General features: G+C 37.5%; 1 protein-coding gene across 8 annotated transcripts in view; it reads left to right on the plus strand.

Annotated features, from left to right (window-relative positions):
• Positions 1-17,507, plus strand: part of LOC125253798 (collagen and calcium-binding EGF domain-containing protein 1) — a 71,457-nt gene that overhangs the window by 35,793 nt on the left and 18,157 nt on the right. For 2 of the 8 annotated variants that reach the window (XM_048167913.1, XM_048167910.1), the window contains exons 1-2: positions 13,660-14,096; positions 15,698-15,837. The exons of 1 other annotated variant lie outside the window; for it this stretch is intronic. Coding sequence is in view for 3 of the 7 variants with exons in the window: in XM_048167908.1 (XP_048023865.1) it covers positions 1,881-1,899; positions 3,971-4,929; positions 8,140-8,311; positions 11,356-11,522; positions 11,616-11,765 (1,467 nt within the window). In the remaining 4 variants the exon portion in view is untranslated. Of the gene's footprint in view, positions 1-1,194; positions 1,900-3,970; positions 4,930-8,139; positions 8,312-11,355; positions 11,523-11,615; positions 12,572-13,659; positions 14,097-15,697; positions 15,882-17,507 lie in introns of those variants that run through there. 5 more of the 8 variants (XM_048167908.1, XM_048167906.1, XM_048167907.1 and 2 more) reach the window with 5 other exon arrangements.

Consider the following 17,507-nt stretch of genomic DNA (forward strand, 5'->3'; position numbering starts at 1 on the left):
TTTTTTTAATTGAATTTCCAGTTTCATACTGAGAAATAAATCACATTATGGAAGTAAACCTTGAGTTGCAAATGCAGCGATTTCTTGCTGACTTTGAGAGAATTATATAGCAGGAATATGATGTGTGTGTGTGTGTGTGTGTGTGTGTGTGTGTGTGTGTGTGTGTGTGTGTGTGTGTGTGTGTGTGTGTGTGTGTGTGTGTGTTTCAGTTATTCAGTATATTTGCTAAAAAAAAAAACATTTAAGAAAATATATAATTATAAAATATTTTAAAATAAAAATATAGTATATTTACTACAAATTACAAATTAACATTTTAAAATATTTTAAAAAATATAGACTGTATTTTACTGTACCAATAATGATAGTGTATTCATTCTTGTATCTTTGTCTAGTCTTCTTTTGATTTTCATTTTTTTTTGTATAACCCTTGTTGTTGTTGTTGTTGTTTTTGTTTGTTTGTTTGTTTTGTATGTGTGTTTGTATGCAATTCATTGACAATGTTCTTATGTTACTGAGCATTAATAAAAAACAACAACTAAAAAACAAAAATTCTCTTATTCGGGGACGAGCACTGGGAGAACATAAATGCGCTGTTTACATGTTTGTAACGTAACTTTTGTAAAAAAAAAAAAATAAATAAAATTAATTAATTAATTAATTAATTTGACAGATAAAATGTTAAATTAGGGAGAAATCCAAAATGTGCATTGATGCGTTTCCAGCACAAGGATTGAAAATGACTTGCTGCTGTTTACAAATCCTTTGAGAAAATCCTTTGTTTTAATTATATTGCATGTCCTCATGTTTGTGTTTAGTTTAAGGGTTTAGTTTAAAAAATAAGAAATGAAAAGGGGAAAAAATGCCACACTGCTTTATCTGCTTCCATAAGACTTCAATATAGCATATTTGCTCATTTTAAAAGCATTTACATTTATTTAAAAATAATAAAATAAAAATCTGTGTATTTCCTCAAAATAAGCATTTCAGAAAATATAGTATATTTAAAAAAATAAAAAGCATTCAAAAATAAAATAAAAAAATTCTGTATATTTACTAAAAATAAACATTTAAAACATTTAAGAAAATATTAATTATAAAATATTTTAAAATAAAAATATATAAAAATTAACATTTTAAAATATAAAAAATATAGTATATTTGCATTTAAAAATAAAAACGATGTAATATATTTACGAAACAAAAAAAAACAGTATATTTGCTAATTAAAAATGTTTAAAATCAATGTGTGTGTGTGTGTCACACTGTGATGATGAACCTGCTGTATTTATGCATTAATTAATTCCTCAGATACTGATAATATTGTATTTTGTCTCTGCATGTAAGTGTATTTGCCCTAATGAAATTGTGACAACTTGCCCCAACCTGAGATTTATGATAAAATAACCTGCTGAAAAAAGCTTGTGTCCCAGTTTTAGAGGGTATTTGGAGACCATCTTCAGCCAGTTAAACCATTTTAGACAGATTTTAGACTTTTGTTTCTGCTCAAATCTAACACATATATTCGAGATATATGAGATATATTCAGTTTTACCCAATAGATCATGTGGAAAAACATACATCCGTCTCTTCTATTTATAATCTTGACTCTTTAAATGCATTACTTCACTAAGTCGAATTGTCTCGTAGCATCATCATCATCATCATCATCATCACGCATCAGCAGTAAACCGGATTGATTTCTCCGCTGCGGTGCGCGTGTCTGGCGCGCGCTCACGACCGGCTCGTTTATAGCGTCTGCTGGTGTCTGTGGACGCGCAGACTCGTGAGCCACTGAGTTTAATGTGTGAGAGCACTCAATAGAGAGCATGCCTGCCCTAGTTAGTCAGATTTGAGCAGCGCTCTCAGCCTCTGGGAAGATGCAGGTTGAACTTGAAGGTAAGAAAAATATCAGAATGATGCTTTTAATGTTTTAATGATTGTTTAGTTCATAATCAATGGGAAGATATGTCATGCATGAGTTTTTATACTACTTTATAAAGGCAACAGCAGCACAATGTCTGTAAGATGTTTAAAATCAATTTCACTTGATGATTTAATTGTTTTTATTTTCACAGAGAGTTTTTACTAGGTTAAATATACTACAAACTGTTGCACAGGAGACACAGCTGGTATTGATCATATTTGACTTTAGATTGAGTTATGGATGGTCACTGTCTGAGGTTTGACATCAGCGCGGCTCTGTTTCTGATCACTGATGCCTGTGTCACTGATTAGAACCCAGAGCCATTTCCTCTGCGCTTTAATGCGATCACCAATGATGAGTTGCGTTCTGACAGAAAGGAAACGCAGTAAACAAACCCTCAGTTATCATCAGTCTAATAGTTTTCACAGTGAGCTATAACTACTTGTTCCTTTGGTGCACTACAGCAGAATATGTGATATTGCTTTGGCACGACCAAAGTCTTAAATCATGGCATGAGTCACTGGAATTACTGATGATTTTTGTAAAATCATGCTGCAGTATATCCAGTGACACCACTCAGCTTCACTGTAAAGACATGATTTTTCAAAGATTGTTAAAGTACGTTTTACAAGAAAATAAGGTGAATTCAGGTAATTTGCCGTTCAGATGACTGGGACAAAAAATGCCCCAAATATCAGTTTTTCTACTTCAAAATTTCACATTTATTTCATTGTGTTACTTGCTATTTCTTTTCAGCTGAGGCTTCAATAATGATTAACTTTATGGATGGATAGACAGATATTCAGATGTATAGATATTCGGATGGACGGATAGATAGATAGATAGATAGATAGATAGATAGATAGATAGATAGATAGATAGATAGATAGATAGATAGATAGATAGATAGATAGATAGATAGATAGATAGATAGATAGATAGATATTTGGATGGAAGGATAGATATTCAGATGGATAGACAGATATATGGATGATGGATGGATGGATGGATGGACAGATATTCAGGGTGGATATATATTCAGATAGATGGATGGATAAATATTCAGATGGATAGACACATATTTGGATGGATGGATGGATGGATGGATGGATGGATGGACAGATATTCAGGGTGGATATATATTCACATAGATGGATAGATATTCAGATGGATAGACAGATATTTGGATGGATGGATGATGGATAGATATTCAGATGATGGATGGATGATAGATGGATGGATAGACAGATATTCGGATGGAAGGATAGATATTCAGATGTATAGATGGATGGACGGACAGATATTCAGGATGGATATATATTCAGATAGACAGATGGATAGACATATATTTGGATGGATGGATGGATGGATGGATGGATGGATGGATGGATAGATATTCAGGATGGATAGACTGATATTCGGATGAATGGATGGATGGATGTATGGATGGATATTCAGATGGATAGACAGATATTTGGATGGATAGACGGACAGATATTCAGGATGGATATATATTCAGATAGACAGATGGATAGACATATTTGGATGGATGGATGGATGGATGGATAGATATTCAGATGGATAGACTGATATTTGGATGGATGGATGGATGGATGGATATTCAGATGGATAGACAGATATTTGGATGGATAGAGCGATATTCGGATGGATGGATGGATGGATGGATGGATGGATGGATGGATATTCGGATGGATAGACAGAAATTCGGATGGATGGATGGATGGATGAATATTCGGATGGATGGACAGATATTCAGATGGATGGATGGATGGATGGATGGACAGACACCACTCAGCTTCACTGTAAAGATTTGATTTTTCAAAGATTGTTGAAGTACGTTTTACAAGAAAATAAGGTGAATTCATGTAATTTGCCATTCAGATGACTGGGACAAAAAATGCCCCAAATATCAGTTTTTCTACTTCAAAATTTCACATTTATTTCATTGTGTTACTTGCTATTTCTTTTCAGCTGAGGCTTCAGTGATGATTAACTTTATATTGATTATGTGTGTTTTAATAGCGCATCTCCAGATCTTATTGGCTGTTGGCTTAGCCGTTCTCTGTTTCTGCCTGGTGATTGGCTGCATAATCTGTTGCTGGCATCGGAAGTCCCATCCCACGGATGACAAGGAGGCGGGGCTATCCTTACCTCCTCTACCTGCAGATCATGTGACGGTGACTCTCAGCCCCTCCCCTTCCATCAACACCCTGCCAATCAAACAGCAGTATGAGGAACTGGACGGAGACGTCCTGGACTATCCCTCATTCAACAGCAGCTCAACACCGTCAGAGGACGATCTTTCCTTCACATCTCTTTCGGGACCTCCGAAGTCTCATTTCACTCTACGGCGGCTCAGTTCCCCCGTCGTTTCATCGAAACCCACTAAACCTGCCGTTCGTGTTCGTTCCTCGCTCCCAAACATTCCTAAACTCAGCCTAAAGTCACAAAAGCGCAAGAATGGTAACATCTCGTATACGGAAAGCAGCAGGCTTAAAGCCGATAACAACCAACATTATGGCTCCAACTCTCACAAACCCACACCATCCCTTCACTTCACTTTACTTTTCTCACCGTCGGAGGGCAAACTCACCGTCACCATTCTGGGTCTCTATCGGGGTTCAAGGAAACTGAGTGGAGCCACAGTCAGGGCGTGTCTGCCTCCGCTCTGCCCCACGCCGCTTCAGGACGGCCGGACGCGCAGGCGCAGCCTCAGTCCAGACGCTCCTGCGCAGGTGTTCCAGCTGCAGGTGAGATCGGCAGAGGAGCTTCAGACCTGCACCCTCAGACTGATCGTGTCCAGCAGGGATTTCTCAGGTCTGAGGGAGACGGCTGTGGGCGAACTGGAAATGGCATGTGCAGAAATCCACTGGGAACCCGATTCCACCGTCACCTTCAATTGTCAGCTCAACCCTGCGAGGAGGAGGCTGAGGAAGGTATTAGAGGAGCAGTGTGATAGAGTGACAGACATATTGAAACAGGTTTCTAAACACTCTCTCCATATTCCATTAGTCAGACAAACATACACGACTTCAGTATGAATTAACCAAGTAGAACCAAAGTTGATATTTGACTGGAAGGATGGATGGATGGATGGATGGATGGATGGATGGATGGATGGATGGATGGATATGCAGATAGAAAGATTTATCGATTTTCAGATAGATATTCAGACAGATATTCGAATAGATATTTGGATAGATATTCAAATAGATATTTGGATAGATATTCGGATAGATATTTGGATAGATATTCAGATAGATATTTGGATAGATATTCAAAATAGATATTTGGATAGATATTCGAATAGATATTTGGATAGATGGTTAGATATTTAGATAGATATTTGGATGGATAGATATTCAGATAGATGGATATTTATTCAGGTAGATAGATATTGAGACAGATAGATATTCGAATAGATAGATAGATAGATATTTGGATGGATAGATATTCAGATAGATAGATATTTATTCAGATAGATATTCAGATGGATAGATATTCAGACAGATATTTGGATAGATAGATATTCAGATAGATATTTAGATAGATAGATGGATAGATATTCAGATGGATAGATATTCAGATAGATAGATAGATATTCAGATAGATGTTCAGATGGATAGATATTCAGATATTCAGATGGGTAGATATTCAGATAGGTATTCAGACTGATGGTTAGATATTCAGATAGATGGATAGATAGATATTCGGATAGATAGATATTCAGATGGATGGATAGATATTTAGATAGATATTCAGATAGATGGATAGATATTCAGATTGATATTCAGATAGATAGATATTCGGATAGATATTTGGATAGATAGATAGATATTCAGATAGATAGATATTCGGATAGATATTTAGATAGATATTCAGATTTACAGATAGATAGACATTCAGACAGATATTCAGATAGATAGATATTCAGATAGATATTCAGATAGATAGATATTCGGGTAGATATTCAGAGAGATGGATAGATATTCTGATAGATATTTGGATAGATAGATATTCGGATAGATATTTAGATAGATAGATATTCAGATAGATATTCAGATTTTCAGATAGATAGATATTCAGATAGATAGATATTCAGATTTTCAGATAGATAGATATTCAGATAGATATTCAGACATATAGATATTCAGATTTTCAGATAGATAGATATTCAGATAGATATTCAGACAGATAGATAGATAGATATTCAGATAGATATTCAGACATATAGATATTCAGATTTTCAGATAGATAGATATTCAGATAGATATTCAGACAGATAGATATTCAGATTTTCAGATAGATAGATATTCAGATAGATATTCAGATAGATAGATATTCAGATAGATATTCAGACAGATAGATATTCAGATAGATAGATATTCGGATAGATATTCAGAGAGATGGATAGATATTCAGATAGATATTCCGATTTTCAGATAGATAGATATTCAGATAGATATTTAGATAGATAGATATTCAGATAGATATTCAGATATTCAGATAGATAGATAGATATTCAGATAGATATTCAGATAGATATTCAGATAGATATTCAGATAGATAGATATTCAGATAGATAGATATTCAGATATTCAGATAGATAGATATTCAGATAGATAGATATTCAGATAGATATTCAGACAGATAGATATTCAGATAGATAGATATTCGGATAGATATTTGGATAGACAGATATTCGGATAGATATTTAGATAGATATTCAGATATTCAGATATTCAGATAGATAGATATTCAGACATATAGATATTCAGATTTTCAGATAGATAGATAGATAGATATTCAGATAGATATTCCGATTTTCAGATAGATAGATATTCAGATAGATAGATATTCAGACATATAGATATTCAGATTTTCAGATAGATAGATAGATATTCAGATAGATATTCTGATTTTCAGATAGATAGATATTCAGATAGATATTCAGATATTCAGATAGATAGATATTCAGATAGATAGATATTCAGATAGATAGATATTCAGATAGATAGATATTCAGATATTCAGATAGATAGATATTCAGATAGATATTCAGATAAATAGATATTCAGATAGATATTCAGATAGATAGATATTCAGATAGATATTCAGACAGATAGATATTCAGATAGATAGATATTTGGATAGATAGATATTCGGATAGATATTTAGATAGATATTCAGATAGATATTCAGATATTCAGATAGATAGATATTCAGACATATAGATATTCAGATTTTCAGATAGATAGATGGATGAATGGTAATATGATGATGTAAGTATAGTGCAGTACTTGATATAGATGCTTTCATTCGAAGTGATTTACATTGCCAGGTGTGCATGTGATCAGATCAGGCATTTCCTGGGAGTTGAACCCGTGCCGTTGCTAGTGTAGAAAGCAGCTGTCATCAGCACAGAAGCTCTACAGCACACTGTTGCAGTGAGATCGTACGCCTGCGTGACCAGCGTGCCAACAAGTGCTGCGTTAGCCTGGCCTGGAGCCAGAGAGCTGCAGAGAGAGAGGAGCACGAGTGAAGATCAGTAATGCAGCAGAGGAGGAAAAGAGAGAGAGAGGAAAAACTGAATGTTAGCTTGACAAAAAAACTTAGTTTAAAGCCATAAGTCTTGCATAGAGAGAAATCTTGGGAAGTTTGTAGAGAGATGTGTAGTTTCAGGTGTATAAGCAGATGGATGATTTTGGGTATGTTGTTGTCGATGTTAATTGTGTGTTATATTTTGGGTCAGTGAGTGTGAGACACTGTGTTACTGAAGGAGTGAGATGATTGGCCAGTGTGTATTCATGTGGCTTGAGTCCAAGACAAACTTCCCCTTGGGGGAAATAAAATGCACTGAACTGAACTGAACTGAATATCTCCTTGCAGTTGATGCTCAGAGTGTCCAGCGTGGGCTCAGAGTCACTCTGAAGACACTTCAGTGTGTTTGAATGCTAATGTTCAGATGCAGTGTGACAGTGAATTTGTACTTCCTCTGAGAGTCTAATACGATTACGAGGAGATGTTATTTGAGGAAAGCGCTGGAAATTGACCTACAGACACATTCAGTTAAAACATAATCTGGGAAGATCTGTGTCTGGGATCCACACAAACACCTCTCACATCATACATCTAAAATACGTCTTTTATTTTCTTACCAGCTCTTTTAAATCAAGTTTTTGTACTTTCAGAGTCAGAGCTCTCATGATGGAGTGGGGGACATCAGGGCTTCTGTGTGTCCTGTGCGATTTCTGGGACAGATCCTGATTCTGCTGCAGTATCAGACGCTGGCGCATCGCATGAAGGTGATGGTGCGGAAAGCTGAGAACCTGCCCAAACTCACCCGGATGCCTGGGACTCCAGGTCTGTCCGTCTTTTATTAAAATGTTTCTTGCATTTTCTCTTTTGTAAGTGACTTTGGATAAAAGCGTCTGATAAATGAATGTGTAAATGTTCTGTATACATTTAAAATGATTCATATTCAGACCAAGTGTGATGGATGGATGAATGGGCAGACAGATTAGATAGATAGATAGATAGACAGATGGATGGACGGATGATTGATAGATGTACGGATAGACGGACAGACAGATGGACGGATGGGTGGATGAATGGATAAAAAGACAGATGGATGGACAGATAGACAGACGGATGGATAGACGGACAGACAGATGGACGGATAGATGGATGGATGGACGGATGAATGGATAAAAAGACAGACGGATGGACAGATAGACAGACGGATGGAGGGGCGGATGAATAAACGGACAGACAGATAGACAGGTGGATAGACGGACGATAGATGGACGGATGGACAGATAGACAGACGGACAGATGATAAACGGATATAGTATAGGACGATAGATAGATGATAGACAGTCAGATGGACGGACTGATAGTTGGACGGACAGACAGACGGACGGCTAGAGGAACAGATGGATAGTCGGACGGATGGATCGATAGACAACGGATAGATGGACAGATAGATAGTTGGATGGACAGACAGACTGATGGATGGACAGACGTACGGACGGACAGATAGACAGATGGAAGGATAGACGAACAGACAGACAGATATAGTATAGGATGATAGATAGATGATAGACGGACAGATAGACGGCTGGATGGACAGACGGACGGACAGACAGATAGACGGACAATAGATGGACAGATAGACGGATGGACGGATAGATGGACAGACAGACGGACGATAAATGGATATAGTATAGGATGATAGACGATGGATGGATAGACGGATTGACGGACAAATAGATGGACGGATAGACGGATGGACAGATAGACGGACGGTTAGACGGATGGACAGACAGACAGACGATAAATGGATATAGTATAGGATGATAGACGGATGGACGGATAGATGGACAGACAGATAGACAGACGGACAGATAGACGGATGGACAGAAGAATGGACAGACAGATAGACGGATGGACAGATAGACGGACGGATGGATAGACAGACAGACGGATAGACGGACAGACAGATAGACGGATGGACAGATAGACGGACGGATGGATAGATGGACGGACGAATAGATGGACGGATAGACGGACAGACAGATAGACGGATGGACAGATAGACGGATGGATAGACAGACAGATGGATAGACAGACAGACGGATAGACGGACAGACAGATAGACGGATGGACAGATAGACGGATGGATAGACAGACAGATGGATAGACAGACAGACGGATAGACGGACAGACAGATAGACGGATGGACAGATAGACGGATGGATAGACAGACAGATGGATAGACAGACAGACGGATAGACGGACAGACAGATAGACGGATGGACAGATAGACGGATGGATAGAAGAATGGACAGACAGATAGACGGATGGACAGATAGACGGACGGACAGAAGAATGGACAGACAGACAGACGATAAATGGATATAGTATAGGATGATAGACGGATGGACGGATAGATGGACAGACAGATAGACAGACGGACAGATAGACGGATGGACAGAAGAATGGACAGACAGATAGACGGATGGACAGATAGACGGACGGATGGATAGACAGACAGACGGATAGACGGACAGAAAGATAGACGGATGGACAGATAGACGGACGGATGGATAGATGGACGGACGAATAGATGGACGGATAGACGGACAGACAGATAGACGGATGGACAGATAGACGGATGGATAGACAGACAGATGGATAGACAGACAGACGGATAGACGGACAGACAGATAGACGGATGGACAGATAGACGGATGGATAGACAGACAGATGGATAGACAGACAGACGGATAGACGGACAGACAGATAGACGGATGGACAGATAGACGGATGGATAGACAGACAGATGGATAGACAGACAGACGGATAGACGGACAGACAGATAGACGGATGGACAGATAGACGGATGGATAGAAGAATGGACAGACAGATAGACGGATGGACAGATAGACGGACGGACAGAAGAATGGACAGACAGATAGACGGACGGATTGATGGATGGATAGACGGATGGACGGACGGATAGATGGACAGACCGATAGACGGATGGACAGACGGATAGATGGAGCATAGATGGACGGACTGACAGATGGACGGATAGACAGATGGATGGACGGACAGAAGAATGGACAGACAGATAGACGGATGGACAGACGGAGAGACAGACAGATAGATAGACAGACGGATGGACAGATAGACGGACGGACAGAAGAATGGACAGACGGAGAGACAGACAGATAGATAGACAGACGGATGGACAGATAGACGGACGGACAGAAGAATGGACAGACGGATAGATAGACGGACGGATTGATGGATGGATAGATGGATGGACGGACGGATAGATGGACGGACAGACAGATAGACGGATGGACAGATGGACGGATAGACAGATGGATGGACGGACAGAAGAATGGACAGACAGATAGACGGATGGACGGACGGATAGATGGACGGACTGATAGATGGACGGATAGACAGACAGCCAGATCGACGGATGGACAGATGGACGGATAGATGGATGGACGGACAGAAGAATGGACAGACGGATAGATAGACGGACGGATTGATGGATGGATAGACGGATGGACGGACGGATAGATGGACGGACTGATAGATGGACGGATAGACGGACAGACAGATAGACGGATGGACAGATGGACGGATAGACAGATGGATGGACGGACAGAAGAATGGACAGACAGATAGACAGATGGACAGACAGATGGACAGATGTATAGATGGAGGATAGATGGACGGACAGATAGACAGAAGGATGGACGGAAGGACAGATAGACGGATAGACAGACAGACAGATAAAAGCATCTGATAAATTAAATTTCAAAAACATGTAAAGTTGCTCATATTGAGATGAAGTGAGACGCTCGTGACTGTATTTGTTTGTGTAGATCACTATGTTGTGATCAACCTGCGTCAGGACGGCAAAGTCATCAGCACTAAAGAGACGAAGGGCGCCAGTGGAGCGAATGCGGTTTGGAACGCACCCTTCCTGTTCGACCTGCCGGCCGGTGACATCAGCCGACTGCCGCTGCTCCTGGAGCTCATCGTCATGCAGGTGAGAAAATTCACTTTCAAATATTCAATATGTGACATCACATGATGTGTCTCAATTTCACAATAATGACATGGCTCTGTTATGGATTGACAGGGAAGGCTGTACACGAAAAGTTGCATTCTGGGTCGTGTTCTGATTGGCTACGAAGGCTCCGAGGCGGGAAACCAGCACTGGAGTGAGATGTGCAGCAGGGCGCAGGTCGAGACGGCGTACTGGCATGAACTCCAACCAGACACCTCATAGGCCAGCAACGCTTGATTGACATGCCCCGTAACCAATCAGATCGCTCCGTTACATTTCTCATTTCACAATGGAGGCCACTAACTGTGGAACCTGGTTTGAGGACTTGAGGAACGTTTTCTGCTGAATTTGTTTGCAAATATGATTAGTTAGTTAAAACATCAGCTGATTTTGCACTAGTGAACTGGTCAGTCTTGTTCCTGTAAACTAAAACTTTGACGATTTTGTGGTGTTAGTGTCATTGTGCTGCTTGTAGTTTTTGGTCCTGCTTTAGTGTTTGTTTCAATATCTTTATACCGCGGTATGACACATCAAATGAAGGTGATGGTTTGAAAGATGACCAGGATTCTTGTAATCCCAGTTAATTCATTGATTTAGTGTTTGTTTCACCTGTCGATCCCTTCATGCTGTAGATATCTGTGTTGAAGTGTGAGATTCAGAGCGCATGCAAAATCGCAAGTCACATCTAAGAAAATAAGATGCAACCAAATATTCATGACTGAGTGTGGCCAAATTAAAAAAATCTGATGATAAATGCAATGCATATCAGTTAAAGTGATAGCAATGGTGGATAGAAAGAAAGATGAATGTCGAGATCCACTTGGTTTGCAAATTTAGCTATTTTTAAACCCCCAAATGCTCACTGAAGTGGAAACGGAAGTCACAGACTGTAATTTAATGCAAGTGCATGCATGCAGAACGGCCTTATTATGCAGTCGGAATGTGTCTGTCACTTTCTGAATATTTGTCTTTTTGCATTGGATCAAGATTTTAATGTGCAGACTGAAATAAATGAGCTCCAATATGAATGAATGATGAAACGGATATTTTAGGTATTTATGGTGAAATTCAGAGCTTACTGTTTTTACAAACAATACTGTGATGGTACTTTTTTGGTAACATGGCGTGGGACCAAAATGTTCTTTTGAGATGTTGATGATGAACATTTGAGCTGAAGCCAAAGAGCATGCTTTAAACTGAGCTCAATTACATCAGTGTTGGAGAGGATGGGTTTGCATTATGTAATGAAAAGAACAAAATCATTTTAAAGGTGCACTATGTAACTTTTGTTTTTGTTTCACATTTTTTCAACTGATAGTAGTGCTGGGCGGTATGACCAAAAATCTGTATCACGGTATTTCCCCCTTTTCATGACTGGACCTTTATATACGTTTATAGTGGTTTATTATTCTGTCAGTAATGCATGGAATATAAAAACATAATGTCAAATACAAATTTACTTTCAAAAATGGAGGTAAAGGATCTATTATCCTCCTTTACAAGATGTAATATCAGTCTCTGGTGTCTCCAGAATGAGTCTGTGAAGTTTCAGCTCAAAATACCCCACAGATCATTTATTATAGCTTGTCAAATTTGAGCAAAAACACGCCGTTTTGTGTGTGTCCCTTTAAATGCAAATGAGCTGCTGCTCCCACCCCCTTTCCAGAAGAGGGCGGAGCTTTAACAGCTCAACAACAACAAAGCTGGAGAATCTCACGCAGCCAAAATGACGAAAGTGTTCAGCCTTACATTGTTCAAATCGGAGTCGACACTGATGGAGAGACTCAGGAAGAAGTTACAACTTTTAGACGTTTCTGAATGGTTAGTGGATAAATTGATGTAGTTGCTGTGGAGTTGATTCAACTCATCCACTAGCATGTGCCGTCATGTTCATCTTTTGTGTTGAATTGACCCTCGTTTGTGAAGCAGTCCGGCGTAAAATGACGGCATGTCAACAACACTCTACTACAACAACTCTTCCTCTTCTCTAAAGCAGCCCAACATGGCCACGCCCCCTTTGTTGCATGTTCTTGGGGGCGGGGTTTATGTAAATATTAGGGTTTGTGATGTCACAAACCCAGGAAGAAGCTCACTGTAGTCCCTACCAACCGTTTGTTGTAGTTCTTAAAAAGTGATTTCTGTAAAAGAAAATATCTCCTTTGCATTGAACTTTGAGCGTCGTAACTTTGCAGATGTTGTTTATGATCAAACAGCAACATTACATACTAACTAAACAGTTAAAAAAGGGAAATCATAATCAAGGACCCCTTAAACATTTTAAAATGTAATCAAATGAAAATTAATTCATTTCCTTTTGGCAAGTTTCCTGTTTAAATTAAAATGTAAAAGAACTGTTGTGATATTATAAAAAATAATTTAATACATTATATTAGCACTATTTGTACTATTTGAAGAACTACACCACTGTGCAATGGTAATATATTTCGGTTATTACTTCAACAAAATCAAACTTTTATTTTGACGGGTTGTCGTGAAGACATGTGACAACAGTTTTATGGAATGAAATGCTCGTGAAGTTCATGTCCTCATACAGTGAGTCGCTGAAATATGGAATTTTAACACGTTAACAACACGTAAAATATGCATTTAACAATACATGTTGTTTGCGCGTGAAAATCAGCACATTGTTAACTGTAAACATCACGTATTTAACCTGTGAAATACGCATATTAAAATTCACGTGTTTTTGAACCTTTTGGCCTTCCATACTGAAAACGCCGCGAGCTTCAGTATGCGTGTAGATGAAACTGTGGCGCTCATTCATACAGAGACGCGGAAAATACAGACTTCAGATTTCAATAACAGTATTTTTGAGCTTTAATGTTCACAGACACTAGTCCATATTAAGATTTGATCTATTGTAGAGCTCAACTTTTGATTTATTCATCCAAAAATGTGACATTCCGCTTTATGCAATAAACTCCATTTCTGACTGGATTCTGTGGTTCGCGTGTCGCACTGGAGAAATCATACATGGTATTTGAGTTAGTTGTATGGATTATTTATTGTCGTGCTATACAGTTATAATAGAGGTCCATATACATATAGCTCTTCGTGAACATTTATTAGACGCAGCAATTGTTTACGCACCGTATGGCGGTATTTGGAAAAAAGAAAAAAAAAAAAAAAAAAAAAAATATATATATATATATATATATATATATATATATCATAGGCTACTCGAAACTGATGAACCAGTATACCGTCCAGCACTAGCTGAAATTTTCTGATAACTTGATTTTATGAGCATTATAATCAAATAATAATTTTAAACAAATTCATTGCAAGTACTGTCCATTTATTTAGGTGGAAAAGTTGCACGATGCACCTTGCTGATAAAAATGGCATCTGTTTGTTAAAAAGCATGTCTGTGTTTCAGCGTTATGGACCGTGCACAGATATTTGTTATAGGTTTCATTTAAGAACATATTAGCTAACTGCACAAAGCTTGTGTTTTGATCTGTTTGAACAGAATAACACAGCAAAATCCCCAGAGTTAAATCAGCTCTGCTCAGAGTGCATATGGTCCCTCTCTAAATAGTGTTAAAGTAACACTGAAGCTAAAGTTAATAAGATAATTAAGCAATTAATAAGGCTGTGACTTGTAGTTCTTGTTTTTTCTTATTTCTTCTGTGATTCTGCTTGTTAACAGCAGGTGTTCATCACTAATACGCAATCATTACTTAATTAATTGCTTAATTATCTCATTAAATTTAACTCTGCTTCAGTGTTATTTTAACACTATTTAGAGAGGGACCGTATGCACTCTGAGCAGAGTTGATTTAACTCTGGGAATTTGCTGTGAAGAACTGTCTGGTGATAGTGTTGTCAATCATGATTGCTGACAAGCTTGTTTTCTGTGAAAGAATCAACAGTCAGCTTTCAAATGTGTGATTCATTCTGATTCATGTGCAATTTATGCATCTCTGTGACATTTAAAAGAAATGTGTAAAAGTAAATAAATACACTAATTTCATGAGATTCAGCCGTTTGCCTACAAAAGAATCGGCTGCTTGTTAAATGTTCTGATATTTATAAAAATATGAATATAAGGGAGTCTTTGTCTGTTTATTTTTATATGATCTCATGCATTTATTCCAGTGAAAGGTCACGTTCTCTCTGTTTCTCATCAGTGATTCACTCGTTCTCATCAGTATTGATCATTCATCCTCCCTTGAGATCGGTGCTGGCGCTGCTCGTGTCTCATCATTCCTGCGCACTCCTGAAAGTCAGAGGTCAAGAGGTCACGTTCTGACAAGCGCAGCATCTCACGGTCAGAATAAAGTGAAGGCTGTGTTTCCATCCATCTATTTATAGGTGAATTTTGGGTTATTGCATAAAAAACTCGGATGGAAACGTCAAGATGTGCATCAGTTCTAAAAATGTGGATAAAGAATGTATGCGCTTAATTGAGGCGGGATAATTTTATAAACATGCGCATAAACTAATGCATTTACCAAATAAATTCCTCATGTGACTTGGATAACTGGACTAACCATGACAGCGTTTATTGTGTTTCATCTGATGCTCTGAGACCAACTCATTTATGATGGAGGAAAAAGAGTCCGATTGAAGAAACTTAGATTTTTATTACTGATATTTTGCACTAATTTCCCAGGAAGTGACAATTTTGCTCTCTTGAACACATGGGATTGAAACAATGCTTTATTTGCAAATGTTTTATGCAATATTCCAATTTGTTCACAACTTTGGATGGAAACATACAGTACAGTCCAAAAGTTTGGAACCACTAAGATTTGTAATGTTTTTAAAAGAAGTTTCGTCTGCTCACCAAGGCTACATTTATTTAATTAAAAATACAGTAAAAAACAGTAATATTGTGAAATATTATTACAATTTAAAATAACTGTTTTCTATTTGAATATATTTCACAAAATCATTTATTCCCGTGATGCAAAGCTGAATTTTCAGCATCGTTACTCCAGTCTTCAGTGTCACATGATCCTTCAGAAATCATTCTAATATGCTGATTTGCTGCTCAATAAACATTCATGATTATTTTCAATGTTGAAAACAGTTGTGTACTTTTTCTTTCAGGATTCCTTGATGAATAGAAAGTTCAAAAGAACAGCATTTATCTGAAATACAAAGCTTCTGTAGCATTATACACTACCGTTCAAAAGTTTGGGGTCAGTAAGAATTTTTATTTTTATTTTTTTGAAAAGAAATTAAAGAAATGAATACTTTTATTCAGCAAGGATGCATTAAATCAATCAAAAGTGGCAGTAAAGACATTTATAATGTTACAAAAGATTAGATTTCAGATAAACACTGTTCTTTTGAACTTTCTATTCATCAAATAATCCTGAAAAAAAATATTGTACACAAATATTTTGTACAATTGTACACATTAAATGTTTCTTGAGCAGCAGATCAGCATATTAGAATGATTTCTGAAGGATCATGTGACACTGAAGACTGGAGTAACGATGCTGAAAATTCAGCTTTGCATCACGGGAATAAATTACTTTGTGAAATATATTCAAATAGAAAACAGTTATTTTAAATTGTAATAATATTTCACAATATTACTGTTTTTTACTGTATTTTTAATTAAATAAATGTAGCCTTGGTGAGCAGATGAAACTTCTTTTAAAAACATTAAAAATCTTAGTGGTTCCAAACTTTTGGACTGTACTGTAACTAATGACATCACCTGGTCAAAAACATGTGATGCTATCAGATCTGGTACTGTGATTATATGATATATATATATATATATATATATATATATATATATATATATATATATATATATATATACTGTAAATATGATCACCATATTCATGAGCCATGCCATTTACAATATATGGTACTCCAAAGAATACCATGGTACTTTTTAGTACTCTTTTGTTATAGTACCAGTCGTCTGTCTGTGAGTTAGTGGTTAGTTTAAATACACATTTATGACCACATACAGAC

Source organism: Megalobrama amblycephala, linkage group LG19 (genome assembly GCF_018812025.1).
Source record: "Megalobrama amblycephala isolate DHTTF-2021 linkage group LG19, ASM1881202v1, whole genome shotgun sequence".
Classification (NCBI taxonomy): domain Eukaryota; kingdom Metazoa; phylum Chordata; class Actinopteri; order Cypriniformes; family Xenocyprididae; genus Megalobrama; species Megalobrama amblycephala.